The sequence below is a fragment of the Silurus aristotelis genome (genome assembly GCF_946808225.1).
Source record: "Silurus aristotelis genome assembly, chromosome: 14".
Lineage (NCBI taxonomy): Eukaryota > Metazoa > Chordata > Actinopteri > Siluriformes > Siluridae > Silurus > Silurus aristotelis.
In genome coordinates, this window is record NC_139587.1 from 4,916,145 (window position 1) to 4,939,454 (window position 23,310).

Below are 23,310 nucleotides of genomic sequence, written 5' to 3' on the forward strand. Positions count from 1 at the left end.
AAGCGAAGTGGACTTACAGTAAATGCTGAACATTTTTCATTTTGTTTGAGAATTTTAACATTTGGAAAAGTGTTCGTAATCCAGAAATACTGTGTTGTAAAGCTGTATGAAAATCAATCTGGGGATTTAGAACCGACTTTTTCACCCTGTGCCTATTATTCTATTCATTATTTTTCGACGTGCTTTTTACACATTTTATTGACAGAATTTGGGAACACTGGGGACATTATTTATATACCCTGAATGCATAAAGGGATCATTTGGGTGACCATGTTGACATAATTACCAATTCTCCCTCCTTGTTAGGCTCGTTGGCATTTTTATTATTACTGTTATGGCACAGGTTTTAAAGCAACCTTAATGATGCACAATTATCTTTTCAGCCTGATCATGAGGAATCCACCTTAATGGGTAATTAAATGCACTGGAAGTGAGGGAGTTTATATTTAATAGTAAAGAGATGGGAATTTTTGGATGGCTGGAAATGGAAAGAGAGAAACTGGGTGGTGGTGGGGGACACACACCATTATGGGACGGTGTGTATGTGTGTGTGCTGTGTGTATCCATACAAGGAGAGGTAAAGGGGGGTGTAGAAGGGGAGGGAAAAGAGAAAGAGAGAGAGGGAGAGAGTAAGAAAAAGAGAGGAGGGGAGAGTGAGACAAAGAGAGAGACAGTGGAGAGAAGAGTGAGAGACCTACTCTGTGCTGCACATCTCCATTTCGGTGCTGCTGTATCCTCTTCTAGACCAGGTGAGCATGAGGTCCAGTGTGGAGCACACAGGCATCCCTAGATCCACCTCTGTGTGTGTGTGTGTGTGTGTGTGTGTGTGTGTGTGTGTGTGTGTGTGTGTGTGAGAGAGTATGTGAGACTCGAGCACCCATACTGTCTGCTGTAACCAAGGTGAAAGCTTTGCTTCGCTGTCTCCTCTTTACTTCTCTCTCTCATTCTCTCTGAAGTCTATTGCCCTTTTCCTGAATGCTTTAACACATGCTTTCTCCTTGACCATTTACAAACTTTCCTTCCTTCCATCCTTCCTTCCTTCCATCCCTTCTTCCTTGCATCTCTCTCTTCTTGTCTTATTTACCTTTTTAACCCACATTCTTGTTCAAGTTTTCTAATGCTTTTCATCACACCACTGTGTGTTTACAAATGGTCTTATGATTGATTTCCTTTTTTACCTGTAGCTGAGATACATACGCTTCATAGTTTTCTAATTGCACTGACTCCAACTTGTGCCTTCTTTACTTTACGTGCTAACTAACAACCCGCAAGCACTTTTCTTTGGCGCTTCTCCTCCTCGCCTGGTTTTATTGCGTCTGGTTCGTGCTTGGTGAAAAGAGAAGCTGTCTGAAAGACAGAGATGATGTTTGAGGCTGCATGTGTGTCTTCTCATGAGGGCAAATAACGGTCCGTTTGCTTTAGGTCAGTGTGAAAAAATTTGTGAAAGCTTTTGGAATTGTCTACATTTTTGCTCGGATTCTTGTGACCTCAGTAATGGGTCTTTAGCGAGGGGAAATAAACGTATAAATTCCATGGCAAAATATTTACAGTGCTGAAAAAACCCCAGCTTAAACAATTAAGGCTGGTAAACCCTTTAATTTAGTAACTAGTGGAAGCACTTTTATGGGCAATAACCTTCAGCCGTGCGTTTTCTTCAGCTGCCGGTCAGTATGGTGCATAAAACAAGAGGTGTTTACAAAATTTCATGTGTTTTGTAGGACGTTTTGTTTGAACGGCTTGTCTCAGATCGGAATTTCAGTTCATATGAGGTCAAGACTCAGATTTGGCCGAGATTGAACATTTTCTTCGGCCAAAGTTTGAAAGATTCCTCGATATGAATTTATTGTTCCATGAACTAATTTGATTGATTCATTCCTATTTCGGGTCTTCCTTGGACATACATGTTGCACAATATTGGCATCTTTTGCATTTTATGATCATAGACAGATGCCTTGGCATCCTCTGCTTATTATGTATGCACAACAATTTGACACAGGTGTCATTGTTGTTTTTTTTTTTTTTTTTTAAGGCTGTAGTTTTGTTTTTTAGAAATCCCTCGTAAAAATGAATTGGCTTCAGTGTTTTTTTTCCTGCTAGACTGAGGTTATAGAGGTCAGGATTTGGCTACAGTTCCCTTGTTGTCACCCTATAGCTCCCATGTTGGTGGATTTTATTGCCTGATCATTGTAGGACATCCATAGCCTGGGAAGTGTAAAAACAGTGCAGGATTGTAAACTCTTTGCCTGACTGGGGACTTGGGGAGGGGGGGACGCCTTCAGAAATCCCTTTGCAGTCCTTTCAAGTCTTATAAGCTCCAATAACGTTTCATTTTCTACCCACGTCCACATTGACCTACATCAGAATTCTGTTCTAATAATCAGGTAGCCAAAGCTGTGGGTGTTCTTCTATATACCAAGCAGGGTCCAGATACCTGAATTAAAGAACATCTGACTCAAAATAGTATGAATTCATTCATTCTCCATGTATGGCTGTGATTGTTTAAATTAATATGTGATTGATAAACATCAGATAATAATAACCAGATAGATACAAAAGGCTGTTTTTTTTTTCACCTAGCTGTTGCCAAGTTTCAAATTTACACAGAATGAAATAAAATTAATTGCCAAAGTTTTATTGCATTAAAGGGGCAATTTTCCCAGAGCTGCCATTAACTGTTATTAAATGCCAGCCTACAAATTTCTAATGTGTTCAATTAAATATGCATGCTGACTGCACCATGTGTTGTGTTGCTAAAGATCTATCATTAGTAGTGTTTTCATTATTTTTTTATTAAGTCTACCATCGGGAATGGCACAGTATCTCCCTTAGTTCCAGTTCCTGCTTCAAACACACCTATTTTTCATTATAAGCCATTATTATTCTGTATAATCAGATGGATTCATTGCATTCCAGAATTGACTAAATTGACGTTTTTTTGGAGCTCTAATGGGCTGTAGTAAAGATTTTTTTTATATGACCAAGTGCAGCAAATATAAGTAGCTCAGCAAATATTTGCTGATCTTGCATTATTCCCTCTTCATCATGAAATCATGAATAAGATGGTCAAGGTACAGAAAAGAAGATTTTCCACAGAAAAGCCATTAAAACCAACTGTGAGAAAATAATTAATAATTATTATTTTTTTGCATCAAATGCATTCTTAAGATATATATGCACAGTAATATATATGAGTGCATTTATGACAAATAATAAACAACTGTATTTTTTTTTATTATAATACTTTGTGTTAGTCTAAAATATTGCTTTAGTTCTATCACTGTAATGTTAGCCAGATAAAAAAGACCCTTGTCCACCAATCAATAACCAATGTGGTACAAAAATTGACAAACATATTACAAAGGTCTTATTATAAACTTTATTATGAACTTTTCAGCAATTTTCTGCTCTCTCAGTGTCTCTATGCATTCTTTTATAAATAAACATATTTTTAAGGCAAAATTTCAAAACTTCTATTTTCCTAAGGATGAGAATAAGATTTCAATGTGTAATTTAGTCATCCTTAGTAGCACCCTGGTGAGGATTGCTGTAATTTAAATGAAGGTTGTAAATAGTTTAGGTCATAGTTCTAACTAAATTTATTAGAAAACAATAAAAAATAACATTGAAAGTGGTACATCCTTAGTTCTGGCCAGTTATGAACTGGAATGCTATTTTCTATAGTAGCATTTCTATTTTCTATTTTCGTGAAATCGAACATCAAGTTGGTAAGGCACAACACAGATACAGATAGTTTTGTTGCTTCACACATTACCTACAATACACCATTGCCTCAACCTCCTGTAGCTACCAAGAGTTGCATAAAGCACCACAGTCTCTGATACTGATGTGCATATTGTTTTCATTAATCGCACCATTGATTCTTGCATGGCTTAATTCAGCAGACAGGAATTGATCAGAGAATTTGGGAGAACATTTGTTAAAAAGCAAGTGAGGAGGACCGGGAAAGGTAGTCCCAGGTAAACATCGCTGTTTAGTTTTTTAAAGATTCCCAATTGGTGTGCGCTTAAATTTCCACAAGTATCTGGAGCAGATTCTTTACACGTGTTCCACGTGTAAGAGCGACGTCTGCAGTATTTATGGAAGTGCACTTCTGAGAAGTCGTGCTTGTGGTTAAATCATCTCTGTTAAAGATGAAGAAAGCCAGACTTACTCTAAAAGTAGGGTAAGTTTTAGTCATTCCTAATGACTCAATATCGCCTCTTAGTTTAGTGTGTCTTATTTCTATTCTGGTCACTTGTACCCATCAGCACCCTGGATTACTGCCCCTGTCCCTGTAGGCTATAAATGTTAGCGAAAATGTCGGCTATGCTTTATCCCTTAAACTTATATGATCTCAAGGCTTAAAAGCGGAGCATATAAAATGGAAACATTTGTGGAGGCGAATAAGGGGCACAGCCTTTGATACTGATTAGTTAGAATGAGAAATCAGACGGTTGGTGTCAGGCGTGACCAGGTGTCTGGGTCTGTGCTGGTGACCTGGTGCCCTTTGAAGCATTTACCTCTTTATAAAATGGTTGTGACAGATAGGGCACGTGTCCTGAACTCTTGAGTGTGCGCTATGCCTCTAGAGCCATGTTTTTACTTAATGCACATTAGAACACACATACAAGCACAATACTGTATGGAAATAGCCCAGTCATGTTGCCTTTACTTTTGTTCTGCTATTTAAATGTTGGCCGGCAGTAAATCAGGAAGTGTGTGTACATGTGAGAGTGTTTGTGTGCAGGAGAAATGCCAGAGGGCTTGTTGGGGTGGCAAACCGTCTGATTTATGAGACAGAGAAACCCTTTCTACTATATACCACTGTCTACTACTGTCCTGCTTAGTCAGTGAGCTCGTCATCTGGCCTTCTGCAGCTCAAACTCCCACTTTTTGCAAGACTGGATCGTAAAGCCTGTTTATGAAATAGATTGTGGATGATTAAAAGAAATTAATTTGTCTACAGTGAAAAGTGCAGCCAAGCATATTATGTACCATGACTTGCCTAGGCTAATCATCGTACAAGCAATACTAATATTTCAGTAGCGTCTAAAACAAGTGCATGATTGAATGCGGCATAACAAAATCCTACGCATGCCTCAGATCTTTGCGGTCATTTAGGGCCTGAGGTGACAAACAAGATGCAAATATATCTAGTCAGCTTACTCTGCTTGAGCGCTTAACAAGTGGCCAAAATAAATCGCTTCTTGCAGTCGTTGTCTTCAGGTTTTAATCACACAGGATTTTCAGCAAATTGTACATTTGCTCCTGAGATTATTTTTGAATTATTGTTCAGAATGAGAGAGCAGTTCATTTGGGGTCTTATTGCATTCGAATGTTTGATCTTCATTCTTTGAAATCTTGCCGAATTAGAGAGCCATCTTCGGCTTTCTTCATCCCGTAAAGCAGTACTACATTTAGGAAAGAAATCAGAATGATATTTAACATTGGGCTAAATCTAAATCTAATCCTTTCTTAATCAAACAAACAGATATATTCAAAATTCAAAATTCAAAAGCGCTTCTAAAATATTCACTCAAAATATTTTTATAAAGATGTGATAAAGAAAGCAAAGTAAGCTTTATTGCATTTTATTTGTGTTTATTCATTTTTTAACCAAGTGTCTAATCACACATAAGTTCTATTTACACAGGAAAAGAGGTAGAGCACAAATCAGGTCACATTCTTATTTAGCAATGGAGCTACGTTCTATAAACACAGCATTATCAGCACTCCTCTACTGTTGCTAGTGAAAGTATTAGCTTAGCATTTTTTAGTTCTCTAGTAAAGTATTTTATAAAGTAATTAAACCAGCGTGCTGCAGTGTAATTTGTAAACCAGCAGCCAGGATTGTTAGCAAGGGACATTAGGTAAATTATTATACTATCACATTGTTTGAATTTGCTAGCTAGCTGCCATTATGTTCAATATTAGCTAATTAAATCCTGTGATTTGTGCAAGTTAGTTTACAAATATTATGTAACCAGTAGGTTAGCCAGGTGTAGCATGCACTAGCCATGCTAGCCATTGTTGTTTTAGGGAAAGTGGCCCCTGCTTTCAGTGTTATTAAATTTTAAATAGCTGTCTACTCAAATAAGCTTTTAAAATACATAATACATAACACAAGGCTGTTAGTAAAGTCAGGCACTGATGTAGGTGAGATGAGGAGGCCTGGGGTGAAGTCAGTGTTCCAATTCATCCCAAAGGTATTCAATAGGGTTAAGGTCAGAGCTCTATAGCAGGAGATGTTCCAAGCATATCTTCATGAATCTAATTTTGTGCACATGGGTTTTGTCAGGCTGAAACAAGTTTGTGTCTCATGCCACTGCATCCAAAGATCCTGTACAATCGTGTGCCTTCAACTTTGTGGTAACAGTTTAGAGCAGAACCACATATGAATAGAAAAGTCAGGTGTTTCAAAACTTTATATATATTTTTTTACTGTTCCCACTGTACTGTTTCTGTGACAGTACATCCTAAAGTGTTTTTTGCTTTTATACAAGTGCTCAAATGGCAAAATGTTTAAAAGGCAAAATTTATTAAGATATCATTATTTTCTCATTCCTATTTATATTTAATGTTGTGGAAAGTCTGTTAGACATGTTAGTTTCTGTTGTCATTTAGGTTATAGGGGCTAGAAACAGTTATCCTTTCCTTTTCACTTTCTTTGACAAAAATAACGTGTTAATGAAGAGCCTCCTACCTTAAATGTTCAATAAATATCTCCATATCAGTGATATTTTATATATTTTTTTTTACGCTTTTACAATTATGTGGAAGTACAAGTCCTTGTAACTTATCTGTTGCTATAGAAACAGTAATGCATTAATATAAACCTCCAATTTGTCTACTAGTGTTTTTGCCATATGGTACTGTAACAGTTTCTACTGTCTCCTGTAGACGATGACGCCTTCGGAGCTCCTCATCCCTCAGTGGTTCCAGCACCTGCTCATTGTGCTTCTGAAACTGAGCCTCTCCTCAGCCTCCCCTTTAAATGATAGCAACGGGACAGCGTGCACAGCACGAGGCCCTGCTTCCTACATCCTAGTGTTCACTGGCCAGTGGAGTCCTCAGATGTTCCCGAAACAGTACCCTTTGTTCCGACCCCCTGCACAGTGGTCCAAGCTTGTAGGTAAGCTCAAAAAGGAGAAATAACGGGAAACAAACCTTTTTGTTAGCCTTTAAGTGGTAGCAGGATGGGAGACAACAGAGTGTTTGGTTTAGGGTTGGAGCTGCCTCTTGGCATGATGATTCAGGGTGCTGAAGCCTCACAGCTGGCCTGTTAACCCACCCCAGTGGCACACACCTCCCCCCAGCACCTCCTCCATATGGGAGTAAGACTCCTAATGAGGAAAGCAGAAAGCCAGAGAGAGAGAGAGAGAGAGAGAGAGAGAGGAAAGAGCATAAGAAGGGGGAGTAAGTGCTACCAGATGACGCCAGCTACCCCACAGGTTCCTTGTATTCAAAGTAGAGGTTTAGCAAAAAAAATTGAAAAAGAAACTAAGATGCTAACCTTTCATGCCCTTTTAGATATACATATTGTATCTATGACCTCATTAGCCCAGAGGTCTGCAATGGCCATTTGCTTTAATGACGAGTAGCTCCCTGGTGCCCATATAATAAGAATCTGTGCATAAGGCATCTGCACTTTGCAAGCTTCCAGGTCAGGAGAGGATGCAGAGCTGGACAAATCCTGCCAAAACATTTAAAACATTTACAGCCGGAGGACAGAGGGCGTCCGTCTGTAAGACTAACACCAGGCTACTGGAGTTTCTGCTCCGACAGTCTGGCTCTCCATATCGCATGATATAATCGGCCGGCTTGCAATTATAGGCGTATTAAAAATAAATAGAGGTGCATGAGAGTTTAGAGATAAAGACAGCGATGGTAGTGAAAGAGAGCGAGAGAGAGAGGGGAAGATTTCTGTGGGTTTGTGGTTAAGTTGTCTGAGGTCGGGCTGCTTGGCTCTGACTAGTCATGTTCATGCCAAACCAGTCAGACGCTGCATGCGGACGGATGAACCATGTCATCACTGCTGACACACTCTTACTTTCCTGCTCTCTCTCTGCCCTTCCTCACCCCACTTAAAATTTCTGCCACGATGACTTGTAGCTACATAACACGCAGTGGGACATAAAGGATATGCTTAATGACTTTTAAAGCCACCATCAGCTCTCGTTTTTTGCTCCCTCAGACGGTTGTAATGAAAAGCCGAGGAGCCCATAGGTCTGTTTTGATAGTGCAGTTTTGCGGTTTATTAAACAGGATAGATTTTACTCACTTCGGAGGAGCCCATAGGTCTGTTTTGATAGTGCAGTTTTGCGGTTTATTAAACAGGATAGATTTTACTCACTTCCTGGCGACCTTAAAAAAAAAAAAAAAAAAAAAAAAAAAAAAAAAAAAAAAAAAAAAAAAAAAAAAAAAAGCGACCTTAAACCTACTAAATGGTTTTTGCGAGTGCATAAGATTGAAACCAAAAAACCCAAAAATGGAATCATAAGGGCTTCTGGAAAATAGCTTATTTTAGGCTGTGAAGTGTGTTAATGCTGGTCATGGATCCAGGTGAGAGTTTAGACTGAAGTACGGGAACAATCCCTGTGTAACATGGCCATCTGCACAAGATTGTGTTTATGTTCACATTTTGGCCGTATGTTTTTACTTCTTTCTTGAATATACACTCTAATCAATGCTGAGCTTTTATGTGATTTTACGGTTGCAAGAAGCATATTTTGAAGACTCTTCTGTTTTAACTCCTACACTTTATAACTTTTTAGCACTAAGGTGGTGCAAGTGTAGATCCACATCTTGCATGTTAGTGTGTGTATGTGGATGGTGAAGAGTAGTGAAACCTGTCGATGAGTATAAGGAGCTTGTAAACTTTAATACTCTGTGGGTTGCCAAATTATTACAAATGTAGTTAATGTTTACATTGAAATGGAAAATCCAAATCCAAAATTTTTTTTTTTTTTGCTGCAGTCTCAACTTTCACTAACATGTACTTTACCAGATTCGTCAACTCTTGAGACTATGAATGCTTCCCCTGTTCAAGAATTATTGTAACACATCTCTCAGGATGAAATAAGGTCCCATTTGTTCTCTACTCTCTTTCTCCCTCCAGCTGTCACCCACAATGAGCGTTACCGGTTGTGGCAGGAAGGGGCAATGGCGAGCCCCGGTCTGCAGAGTTTTGCAGAGCTGGGAGTCACGGTTGAGCTGGTAAAGGGGGCAAAAGAAGGGAGGAGGAGGAGGGTTGTTGGCTCCATGTACCGCACAGCCGGGATCCCATCTGGAGTTGGCCACAGTTCCACTGAGCTTGTTCTTCAGCCCAGGAACCCAATGGTACTCCCTAACAATGAGCTTCATACATAATTTTTAATCTGTATTTTTTTAACCAATGCATCTATATCACATGTATGAGTACCACAGATAAGATTCGCCAGTCACTGAGCGAAAAAACTGTTCAATGTAAAATCACATAAGAAAAGTCTAAAGGCAGGGGGTGAATTTTTTTTTGGGAAATATATTCAGGAATAGTTTACTCAAACATGCTAATAAATTCAGGTTAATTCAGAACAATTTACCCATCCATAGATGCGACAAATGATGCAAATAGAAAAATTTGCATTTACGTTGCAGTTACGAATTGATGTCACAAAAATCCCATTTAAACATATAAAAAAACAAAACATATATTTGGAAGCACTTGATTGATTGTGTATTGGAAATTCGAAATACATTATGAAAGACCCATTTTGAATTTCTATGACAAATATGAGGCATATTAACAATATATTTTCAGTTGCTATAAAAGCTATTTTTAAGTAAGTAAGACACTAATAAGTGCATATTTCTTCAGCACTGGTGGAAAAGCAGCCCAGATGGATACCTCATTAAAATGCTACGAGGAAGCCAAAAAACTGTCATCAAGGCTACTTTAAACAATTTACCAGATTTAAGTATTGATTTTGTTTAACACTTCTGGGTCACAAGTTGCAGTTAATTGTAAACTTGTACAAACATAACAAATCCGTTTATACTCGAAGGACAAAAGAGTTCTTCAATGTTCTATATGAATGGTTTACAGATCTAATTTTTAAAATGGTTGCTACCTGGAAAGTTTTCTAGACAGGAAATTCTTCAATTTAAAAGTACATAGAATTTCCTTTTAGAGTGTTACAGAATACTGTTTAATGACATGTTATTTTTCTGTGTATTCCACCATACAAAGGTCAGCTGTGTTTAGTGTTAATAACCTTGCTTAACATAACATGGTACTGAACAACATCAAACTTTATTTCACACATCTTGTGTATTAAAAAAAACTAATAGTAACGCATCTCTTTTGGTGATTATTTTCCAATAACAGCATGTTGAATGTATTGCTTATGTGGCATGTATAGCATCACAACAATGTTCAAACTAATATAGAGAACAAACATAAGTTGAATTAGTTTAACATAGCAGGATTTCTCAGGCAACCACGCAAAGGTTCCAGTTAGTTCTGTTCATGTTTGGGGGTGGTCGTAAGGTTTCTATGGAGAACCCAACAACAGATGGTTTCACATTCAGAAAAAGTTCCGAGTAGAATATTGGAAGCTGGAGAAACCCTATTTCTAGAATGTATTCCTCAATAGACAGTTAAAACAACAGATCTTGGATCTTGGAACCATCAGCTGAACAAAAAAGAATACACAAACTTGTCCCAAATAAGGCTAAAAGACAAAGCATGTCTCTATAGTGCCATTACATTTGAAGAACCTCCAAACAATAAACTTTCCTTTTTCTTATTCACATCAGAGCAATCTCTTTGACCTGCTTCAAAACTGAAAAATGGAACAAATTCCCTCTGTTTATTTTTGCTTGATTCTGGCTTTCCAGTGACTTATAGCTACTGATGGGTCATAATTTGAAGGGCTGTTTGGATGCAAGGGCTAAAACAAGCATGATGGGAAATGGTGGCCTACATATCTTTATAACTCAGGCAACATTTTGAAATAGCACCGAGGAGCACCAAATAAAGGTACGCTATTTCTCCTAGGCACAAGTCTGGCATTGCTGTTGGGTTTTAAGTGACAGCGACAGGTCACATGACCCGACGGCGGGATGACTGCTACATTTAGACTTGCCAGGAAGGTTAGGGTGGCCCTGGATGTGGAATACCCGTGTGTGTGTGTGTGTGTGTGTGTGTGTGTGTGTGTGTGTGTGTGTGTGTGTGTGTGTGTGTGTGTGTGCGTGTGTGTGTCTGTTAGGAAGCTATTATGGAGACACATGAGTAGGAACTAACAACGCAGACATACACACCTGTTAAGTGCACTTGAGCTGTTCTTTGTCCATCTAGCTTTCAGCTTAGCAATATTATCTCCGTTGCATGCAGGAATGTGTCATCTGACACACTTGGCAGTTGACGCTTCATAGGCGCTTATTGAGAACACAGCAGATCGTAACTCTGTTTTACTTTATACTTCCAGGAAATCAGAAGACCAGTTCACTGAGGACATAAGAGTCAGCTTAGTGCTAGAGTTAGAGTTATTGTGGAGACTTGAATGCTCTATAGGTTTGAACTCTTACCATAACTGATTAGAATATTAAACGGGAGCCAAAATCTAATTTCTCAATTCCTTGTCAGTGAGGAGCATAAGAATGATGTGGGGGCAAGCTGATACACACACCCACACACTTACAGCTGATTTCAATTTTTTAAGGGTTTCAAGTCCATAATGTTCTGCAGATTTTATGCTGTGTTTCCTCTGAATACCAAACATACTGCAACCATTTTGTTCAAACAAAAATCCCTTACCACACTTAAAGATCTTTCCTTTGACCTTTTATGTAATTTGTACTTTGATTGAACAGTGTGTGCGCTTAATCTACTTTTGGTTTCTCCTCTAAAGTCATTACAGATGATGACGTGTTATGGCAACGACTAAACAACCTAGTTTACAAACTAAAATCTGCTAAGCTTGTAGTCAAGACTGTTAAGAGCTGGTCAACTGAGGCAAAACTAGAACTGCAGGCCTGCTTCAATAATTGTGAAAGCGTGTGTGTACAAAAATGACATACTGTGATTCATAGAAAGAATTTAGACACGTTTTTCAAGTCAGTGAACATGCCTACAGAAACTGAGACAAAATGCTGTATAATCAGGTGAGAAACACATTGACAAAAGCAATCAAAGCTGCTAAGAGAAGCTTAGAAACCAGCTTTTGTTTAACAAGCCTAAGACACCATGAAAACTCCTGAAATACATCACTATCTCCAGGCCCTCACCTCATTCTATGTACATTTGACAAATCCAGGCCTGTACCCCATACCTCCACTCCAACACATCTCTCCACACATTCAACAATATCCACTCTAACTGCACTGAGGATCTGTATAGAAGGTGTTTTTTCAAGCCTTCTTGAAAGAAAACTCCAGGAAATTGGCAGATCCAGGTCCTGTCGAACATTCTGTGTTCATTAGCTGGCTCTTGTCTTTACACAGGTTTTTAGCACACTCCTTGTGCAGTGTGAAATAGCCTGCCATGTCAGACGCTTAACCATGATCTACATAAAATACTATTTAGAAAATAAAATCACAGAGCTGTATGTTTTGTCTTATTAATATCTTTAATCAGGAACTCCTTTGAGAGATTGGATGGACATCACTGCCCCCATTGCTAAACATTTTTAGCTGCTGTCTAACACTTCCCAGATCTCTGATTGATGTCCACCTATCAGTTTACTGACAGACAGACAGCACCAGGTGAGGTCGAGGAAATTCACATCCACCACGATCAAAACAGAGAGGTTGGATTATCCCTGTATACAAATTACTACATTTCTACAAACCCTTCTGTCAAATTCCTGATGACACTGCAAGATTTGGACTCATTCAGGAGGGTGATGAATTTCTGCTTACAGAGACAAGGTCAAATATTTGTCTGACTGGTGCAGTCACAACAGTTGGATTCTCAGAACAGTAGTGTTGACAGTTAAATTTAGAAAGAACCCCCTATACTTCTATGTTCACTTTATGAACAGCACAAAGTCATTCATGTTCCTGGGTACCGCAGTGTCACAGGACCTGACATGGGAGACATACACATGCCTAAGAGAACACCAGGAGATGGACTTCCACAGCCAACTTCTTCTGCTTATACAGTTCTACTCAGCCATCATTGAGACTTCTTGACTTGACTTGACTTGACTTGACTTGAGTTGCGTTGACCTGACTTGACTTGACTTGATCATTGAGTCTGTTCTTCACCATATTAACTGGTTTGATTCCGACACCAAATCAGACAAATGCAGACTCCAACGAACAGTGAGGAATATTGATTTTGTTCTTATCTTTGAAAGACTTATCTGGCTAGCCCATTTATATTAGCCAACCTTGCTGTCTTACCTACCTTACTCACACAGTATCAGTGTCTCCAGAGGTTAGTGCATAACTGGTACAAAGCTCATATTAGATCATCATCTGTGACTGGACTGGCTTTCACTCGGCCAACCTTATAATGGCAGGGTGAGGGCTGGAATATCAATTGATGGATTTAGTTTTGAGAGCCCCATAAACCACAATTATACAAACACTTAATATGAATGGGAACATAAAAAAAATCTCGAGCTGGTAAATATTTATATGCAGACCTTGTGTGAAATTTTTGTCAGGTGATATTATTTCAGAGGTGAATTGAAAATTACTCAGTAATGGTGAATTAGGGGTTGTTTTAGTGGTTAGGGTTTTGTTGAAAGTTTTTTGAGGAAGTGTGCGTCAAGGATTTATGATTGTGTATAGATGTGAGTGTGTATATGTGTGTGCATGCACATTTCAATGCCACAGACCGATGTCCATCAGCTGAACTGTGCTGCAGACAGATGTAACCACACTGGCTTTACGTGCCAGCCAAACTGTTATAGCAGGATGCATTCCTGGAAAAGCTGCAGCACTAGAAAAAGAGGAGGCAAAAGACAGGAGAGAGAAGACGTGGATGGGAAGGAAGTGTAAAACAAGTCTGACTCCAGATGGACTGCTCCTCAACTAAGATTCTTCAATCAAAGAAATGTTGAAATTGTGCTCTGGTGTGTGCGTCATTAACAACCGCCAAATGAAAGATCGATTTCATTCTAATGCCTTTCCTAATGTCGTCAGTAATCTAATAGGCATTTAAGACAAAATTTGAATAATAACAGAGATTATGGGTTTTGACTTGATGCCTGATCATGGCCTCGGAGTAACCTCAGCTACCTCATGAGTTGATACCGTTTTGATTTCAGTAACGGTTCCAGAATTAAGCAGTAATGTCTGTCCATTTGTTTGCAATCTAGGCATCATGATCCAACTTTGGCTACATCAGAACTTTTGCTTTAATCTTCAGATATACTCGTTCCTTTGGAGCTTGTTTGAGTAAGCGATATAAAGAGTGTGTGCATGTGCTCTGACTGAGGGCTTTTCCTGTATTAGGTCATAATCCAACAGGAAACATTCATCACCATTTAAAGGAGAAAAAATATCTGCAGCCTAACAAACACAGGAACGAATGGAAACTATTGGGAATGACCTTAAAGAGACATTTCAGCTGTGAATTATGAAGTCAATTGCTCTAACATAGCAAGGGCATATTCAGGATGGAAAGTATATTGCCAGAAGGAAAGCTGTACTGTCTGTGTGTCTGTGTGTCTGTCTCTGATCATGTTGCATTCTCTCACACAGCTTTCCTTGATGGTAAAAGTGATTCCCAGCCCTGATTGGTTTGTCGGAGTGGACAGCCTAAACTTGTGTGAAGCAGGGCAATGGAAAGAGGAAGTGACTTTAGACCTACACCCGTTCGATGCTGGGACGGACAGTGGGTTCACGTTCTCTTCACCCAATTTTCCCACGATGCCCCCTGAGAACATTTCAATGGTAAGACAGTTGGGACACCAGACTGAGAAATAAATATTAATTACACCAATTTTAGTGCAGTCTAGCTTTAAAAGGGAGCACATAGTATTAAAAATGCAGGAAAGGTATTTTGGGTGCAGTTATTGCACAAAGTGCAACAAAACCAAAGCTTATTTTAAATAACACCTTTGCATAAGTATAGACCAGTGTTTTACTGAGCAACAAGAACAGTAAAACTGCAAAGAGTATATTTTTGTCAGCCCTGAATGCAATGTAGCTTATATGCATTTCTTTATTTCAAAACACATAGTATAATATAACTTCTGTATGCCAGATTCATGAACATTATGGATTGCAGTTTTTTAATTGTAAAAAATTGAAAATATAGTTTGCTGAAATACATTTTTTTTATCACAAATATATATATATATATATATATATATATATATATATATATATATATATATATATATATATATACACTTTGAACAATATGTGGTCACAAATAAAGTTGGAGGTAGATTTCAATCTCTATAAAGAGCAATCCATTACCCAGACTCATAATGGAATCCTAACCTTATCTCTGTTGGACCTTATGCTAGCATTATAAAGAAACCAATTAAGCTTGAAAATGTATTAAATAACATTACAGGGAATGCAAACCATCATGTTGTACACATGGTTGATTGACGCTTGTTGTGTTTGTGAGTCTAGTTGAGTTCATGATCAGAGAATATTTGTTATTCTGGTCTTGTAACATTTAATGTAACTGTTCATTTAGAGTTTTACATATTTTTACTTAATGGTTCTGTGGTTTCCCCTTTGTTACCAAAAACTGGTGATTGAATTGGCAAATCTTAATTGCCTCAGGTGCCCTGTGATAAACTAAACCCCCAGGAGGGGTTGCCTCAGACAAGTGTTCCCAGGATAGACCATTAATAAAGAGGTTAACGAATGAATGGATAAACGAATGATAAAAAAGAAATGCGTTCAGCTGTACTTTCACAGGTTCAAGGTGTGTTTTTGTTGCTTCTTTTTATCATACAGATCAAGTCACAGAAACCGAATCATCCTGCAAACTCATTTTACTACCCGAGGCTGTCTGAGCTTCCACCTCTAGCTACCATTTGGCTAAAGAAACAACCTCGCTCACCCATCCGTCAGCACAACCACGTGTCCAATCACATCCTCCCTCAACTCAGCAAAGCATCACTATATACAGGTAAATTATTTACACACACACACATACACATCAACACTACTGGATCAGTTTAGACTGAAAATAAATTACAATACAGGCTTCTTAAGAATCCCGTCACTTTAGTGTATACATCTGGGAAAACAGTAGTCCAAGAAACTTAGAGGCCAAGGACTATCTGAAGAACTGTTAAGAATTTGTTGAAAGTGCAGCATGTCAAGACACTTTTTTTAGTTCTAGCCAAACATTTAAAATCATCAGTACCATTATCAGTATCATCAGTGTTTAAAATAGTCTAGGAGTGTAAACCTCAGGCTTCCCCATGATATCGCCTTTTAATATCATCCCCATGATATCTTCCTTTTGGGCCCTTGAGCAAGGCCCTTAACCTGATCTGCTCCAGGGGTGCTGTATCATTGCTAACACTGGTTTTTGACCCCAGCTTCCTTACATCGCTGGGATAGGCGAGGAAAGAATTTCACTGTGCTGTAATGTACTGAATATGTGACTTTCTTTCTTTCTTTCTTTCTTTCTTTCTTTCTTTCTTTCTTTCTTTCTTTCTTTCTTTCTTTCTTTCTTTCTTTCTTTCTTTCTTTCTTTCTCTTGCTAACCTATTTACATATCAATTTGTAAATATGAATTATGATTTACACACCAGTTTTCTGCCATTTCTTTAAACCTAATTGATTCATGACTGCTTCTTTAATTCATTTAATATTCACCTTTTAAATTAAAGCATCTAAATCATTCACTCATTACACAGTTACTCCAAACCACATCAATTTCTTCAGTAATGACCCACAGACTTGCCCGTGCACCTTGTGCCCTGTGGATCGGGGTGGAGACATTCTGAAAGAGATCACTCTCACCAGAATTGATTCGTTTTCCACGTATTAAGCAAGTTGGCTCAAACCATGCCAGTAAATGGCATCCCCAGCATTAAACAGCCATGAGTTAATTCATCACAGAAAGGTTTTGGGTGCTGCTACTCATTACGGGCGTTTATCTCATAACTCCAGTGCAATACGAGCAATATTTATACATCGAAAATACCTTTAACTACATTTATGGTAAGTGGACAATTGTGTGAAATTGCCCCTCCAATTATGGTTCTGTAGAGAATCAACAGCAAACATTTGGAATTTGTTTTGCGGGTTTGGAAGAGTCGTCGAGTCAGCACAATCTAAATTGTGTTGACTCTTGTTTGGCTTGTTTTAAACCCGTTGTTTAGCTCACGGGAATCTTTTTCTTTAATCCATGGAGTTAATTTGAATTAGTTAATTGGCTGATGAGGTTACTGTAATACAGACCAGCTGGGATTTTCCAAATGGTCATTTTGTTGCCAGAGTATTTCATTCACTGCCTGTTTACAGTTTAAACACTTGCTTCAGGAAACCTTACCTGGATACCGAAGACTTAAGAACTGCCTAGAACCTAAGAAATGCTGCTTTAATCATAAAGGCTATGGTGCTAGTACAGAACTTTATTTCTATATCATCATCTGGCGTCACCCAGAACACGTGGCGATTTTTGGGTCTGCTTTTTCGTATGGTTTCTTCCTTATGTCATCACATAGTTTTAATCCTATTTTGTGTACAAAGCTACTTTGTGACATTTCTACTGTGTGTTGTTGCAGAGACGCCGCTGGACTGCGAGGTCTCCATGTGGTCATCCTGGGGGCTGTGCTTGGGGCCGTGCTCCAGAGGAGGAGTGCGCTATCGTACACGCTACATCCTTCTGAAACCTGCTAACAGCGGCACCCCATGCCCCGAACTGGAGGAACAGGCCGAGTGCACACCATATAACTGCCTGGTGCATCAGTGATGCCCATTTCAGTGCTGGCACACACACACAAGCACATATACACACGCACACACACCCTGACACTGTCCAGAGCCACTTTAAGTTGCAAAGCAGTGCTATGTAATTCCTAAAGAGGTCAGAGGTCACAGCGAGCGGTGGCCTAACATACAGGTTTAGCCGGGATAAATTCTGCATTCAGCTTCCAAAGAACCCCCTTTTTTTTTATATTAACGAATTATCGCATAATTTGCAGACATTATAATTACAGATTTTTTTTTATTGAGTTTTTTTTGTTATTATCTACATTTCACAACAGCACTGAGACAAAAGTACTTCAGTTGTGGAATGAGTTGACCAACAGTGCCCTCCACTAGTACACTTTAAATAAGCCCAATAAGACTGAAATCTTATACCGGGTCAATTAGGATGAGTCCCTTTACATTATTAGTTTGACAGTCTCCGTTACATAATCTTCTATTATTATTACAGTATTGTTTTGTTCCCTCAACAACCTTTGAAATGTTGTATATATGATGTATTTAATCATTTTCTCCTTGAAATAAATGTGGAGTTGTTTCCTAAAACCGAGCACTACGTGAGCTACTGCATTTATTACAGCTTATAAGTTTGTGTAAAAACAACCGGAAAGTTTTTTTGGATGAATAATTGACAATGACATTTTTTTTTTTTTGAGCTCAGTGCCACCTAACACTTCTCCTTAAAAGTGCCCTTTCAACAAAACCCTGTTATAACTACCTCTTTAAAACTATTTCCCATTGCCTTTTAAGGAAAATAGCACGGCTGGTGTTCATACTAGGGGCGGAGCTAAAATATTTGATACATAAACCTCGAATGTAGAAACTAGCTAGATCCATTGCACTTTAGTATTGTTAATCACAGTTCATCTGAAATATATAGAAAAAATGAATAAATGAAAAATAAAAATATGTTAACATACTTACTAAACTGCATATATGTCAACAATCAACCATTAAAATGTAAAGTGAATAACATACAGTGTCATCTGTCAAGAGAAGGAATATATAGACAGAAATATATAGACAACAAGTGAACAGGCAGTTTTTAAAGTTGATCTGTTGCAAGCAGAAAAATGGTCCTAAGGGTATGGACCTGAGTGACTTTGACAAGGCCCAAATGATGACGGAGGTCGGAGCATTTCCAAAAGGTCAGGTTTTCAGGTTTTCCAAGCATGCAGTGATTAGTATTTATCAAAAATGGTCTAAGAAAGGACAACTGTTGAACCAGTAACAAGATCACAGGAATCGAAGGCTAGGCCGTCTGGTCTAATGCAACAGTTGAGCTCATGTTGCACCAATAGCTAAACATTTTAATTTAAGTTAAGTCAAGTTTATTTCTATAGCGTTTTTCACAATAGACATTGTATCAAAGCAGCTTTACAGAAATCAACAGTCAAGGTGAATGGTGTGCATTTATCCCTGATGGGCAGCCGTGGTGACTGTGGCAAGGAAAAACTCCCGTAGATGTTATGAGGAAGAAACCTTGAGAGGAACCAGACTCAAAAGGGAAACCCATCCTCATTTGGGTTTGACACCACGTCAAGAGTTTGATCATAAATCATTCAACAATACAGAACATTGTAGAAAGAGAACTAATTATGACTAGAAAAGTAAGGTGTCAGAACACACAGTGCAGCACGGCGCTTTACATTTGGGGCTGTGTAGCTGTGTAGCTCAGACCAGCCCTGTCTATCAGCAAATGCTCAGAGGAAAATTACAACCGGACAATAAAGAAGTGGAAAAAAGTGGTCTGGTCTGTTAAAGATAAGAATTATTTTACATGGACAGCCTGGTAAATGTGCATTGCTTATTTGGCAAAGTGATGGATCCAGGATGTTCTACTGAAAGAAGGCAATTCAGTGGAGGCAGTGGGATGCTTTAAAAAAACATTTACTGGCAAACCTGGGTTCCTGTGACTGTCACTTTGGGACGTACCACCTACTTGAACAGACCGAATACACCGCTTCATGGTGACAGGATTCTCTAATGGTTTAAGAAAAGTTCAAGATGAGTTCAAGGTGTTGGCATCCAAGTTCCCCAGATCTCAATCCAGTTGAGCATCTGTGGGATGTTTAAGACAAACAAGTCGAATCCATGGAGGCCCTAACTTACAGTTTACAGGACTTAAAAGACATGTTGTTAACATCTTAGTACCAGACACCACAGCACCTTCAGAGGTCTTGTTGAGTCCAGGCTGAGCCCGGACAGCTGTTTTGGCTGCACAAAGGGGAACTACACAATATTAGGCAGATGGTTTTAATATCATGGCTGATTGGTGTATAACTGATACTAAAACTAATAATTGCCTTGACATGTTCATTCCTTTAAAGTGATATTCCTGAACTAGGATGTATGAACAAGCATCTCTGAATGTCGTTCCTGTGAGTGTCATGTTTTTGCCATCAGACCCTATGGTGCTTTTAAACTTTAGTAGCGCTGGAAGGAAATGTCCTCTCCTGAATGAATAAGCATGGCTGAAGCTCCAGGTGCAAAGTGGTGCTTTATAACCATTGTCTCGTTTCAAAATCAGGAACATCCAAATGAAATGAATTGGCAGGAATAACAGTGGCTTGTGTTAATGTATGATATCATGTTTTTTTTTGTTGACACTCACTTTCTCTTAGAGGATAAAAAAAATTGTTTGCTTTCAGGTCTGCATTCATAAATCGAAAAAAATAGACACAGAGTCTTGAACGGTGCAAGAATTCCAACTGGTTTTATTAAGTAAAAGATATAACTTTTGCTGTTGATTGTTGATCGTGTGTTTTTGGATGTTGTGAAGACGCTCTCAAAAGAAAAACAGCTTGTTTTTTTTATTGTTGATGTAAGAAAATACCACTCCCTGGTACCATATTATAAAAAAATGTCATATCATCGTTTCAAGACTTATTCCCGCTAACCCTTCTTCTTCAGCCCTTTCCACACACACACCTGGTGTAACATGATTACACACCACAGGCAGCACATCTCAAAAGCCTTCGCCCAAGCCTCTTAGAGACGCCCAGTCAACATCTGCACAGCTAGCGGACTAGTCTAAACAACGCACAGCTCTCCCTTGTGGCCTTTGATTTCCAGGGACACAAAACCATTCATTACCTCCAACACCAACCAATCTGCCATTAAAGCCTAAAGAAAAGCCTCAAGCATAAAAGATTACTACTGTGAACATGGTTCCCTATTCTACCCCCTAAAATATAGCACCTTTACATGGAATATTTATTTGATTACTTACTTAAAATCATTGATTATTTAGTGAATTACTCACTGACTCACTACAGAAAAACGAATTATATGTGAATGTAAGTCTTGAACCCACTGTTTATGGGGATCAGACTTTTACTCGTCTCAATCCCTTCAGACTGAAATGTGCAGATGGGATGCAATGATCAGTCAAAGCAGGTACTAAAGCTCAACTTGCTATTAATAAACATTTTTAAAATCTCTCACCCAGATAATAAGTTCCCTTTTGAGCCTGGTTCCTCTCAATGTTTCTTCCTTGCATCATATTAGGGAGTTTTTCCTGCCACTGTCACCACTGGCTCGCACAGTAGGGATGAAGTAATGGAGACTATTAGCAGAAATAACAGACTATTAGAATGTATATTCCTAATCTATTTATATCTGTAAAGCTGCATTGGGAAAGTGTCCAATGTTAAAAATACTAGCTAAATAAAATGTTATTGAATTGAACCGAAACCATTGTTTTGCACACTTACTTCTTGATCACCACTGCTTTATATACTGTAATATTAAGGATACACAATAAATGTTAATTAAGTAGTTTAAAAGCAACACAGTTTCCCAAAACAAATCATACCTTTATACATTTACCAAATGTGATCATTTATTTATTTGATCTATTGGAAAATATATGTTTTAAATATACGTGTCAAATATAACATTATAACATTAATAATGTTCTAATGATGATAATGATGTTATAATAATATAATAATGTTATAATAGTAATAAACATTATTAATGTAACATAATTTAACCCTCAATTTTCCTTTGCTTACAATCTTTAATGAAATTACAGCACTTTAAGATCATTTCTATATAATATATTTTACCTACATGTTCACTATAAACCTGACCTTCAGTATATGGACGAAAGTTTATGGACACCTGAGTATATGATTTGTATGTGCTTTTTTAATATCCTGTTCCACATTTAGTCCTTGTCTGCAGTTATAATAACTTCCACTCTACTCGGACGATGTTTCACTAGATTTTAGAGTGTGCTTGAGGAGATTTGTGAGATTTCATTCAGCCACAAGGGCATTAGGAAAGGCAGGTGCTGATGTAGCTTGAGGAGGCCTGGGGTGCAGTCAGTGCTCCAATTCATCCCATAGGTTTTCAATAGGGTTGTGGTGAGAACTCAATAGCAGGGCACTCAGGATCTTTCACTCCAACTCATGTAGATGTTCATGTAGCAGGTGTACTGTCTGGATGGAACAGGTTTGGGTTTCCTAGTTCAAGTGGAGGAAAGATCGAATGCTTCCACACCCGAAAGCATCCTGTTTTTATATCGCCGCTATATAAATTAGCTATGAATCTTTTTCTCAGCAGTTTCACTTTATTTCTCTATTGATGTTAGTAGAACAAACCTGTCAGCTTTCATTTCAAAGCACAAAGTTTTTTCTGAGGAATTTCTTGCGTCTGAAAGTTTCATTATCTGACAAAGCTCTGGCACTGAAGCACTTTTATCCTTACAATGATTAAACAAACGATCCCAGAAAGCTTTATCGTATCACTGATTTACAGTTTGTTTTGTATAAATGTATGGGTCATCGATCAGAGAAATGTGTAATTGTTAATCTGATTTTTTAAAATTATTTTTCTTTACAATTATTCATATTTGCGAAAGCAGTCTCCAGTGTCTTTAAACATTGTATTTTTAAGGATTTATTTATGTAAAATTTATTTCCATGGATAATGACATTGTGCATTATTAAAAACGCCAAACAAATAAAATATAATGATATAGTATTGAATTGAAAACTGATTGTCTAATGTGGGGAAAATATAAAATAATGAAATCCCTGGCGCCATCTAGTGGTCAGTGTTATTATCTGCGTTATTCTTTAATATATTATTGCAACTAAGAAAGGTATTCCCTATATATATTTTTATTTTTATTTAAAACTTTTTTAACGTTCATTTGTTAAAAGAATATTGCTACTGTTTCTATTAAAAAATATCTGGCAATTAAAAATTCTAAGTTTATTATATATATTTTTTTAAACTGCTTAAATGATAGACACATGAACGTGAATATGTCGGTGCAGTTTGAGGGATGTCCAGCAGGCGGCGCGAGGCAGTCCAAATATAAACCCAATACGGAGAATACGAAGAAGGAATTCCCGATACGGTTTAAAAGAAAATACATAAAAATACTATTAC

The 23,310-nt window shown here is 38.1% G+C and overlaps 1 protein-coding gene across 1 annotated transcript; it reads left to right on the forward strand.

The window, feature by feature from the left end:
- The first annotated feature begins 591 nt into the window (after window positions 1-591).
- spon2a (spondin 2a, extracellular matrix protein) lies at window positions 592-18,454 on the forward strand. The gene is made up of 6 exons (XM_083560656.1): window positions 592-749; window positions 6,901-7,132; window positions 9,119-9,339; window positions 14,695-14,886; window positions 15,913-16,087; window positions 17,700-18,454. Exons 2-6 carry the CDS (start codon window positions 6,904-6,906, stop codon window positions 17,885-17,887), a joined length of 1,005 nt encoding a protein of 334 aa, XP_083416782.1. The 5' UTR covers window positions 592-749; window positions 6,901-6,903; the 3' UTR covers window positions 17,888-18,454.
- The last annotated feature ends 4,856 nt before the right edge of the window (window positions 18,455-23,310 follow it).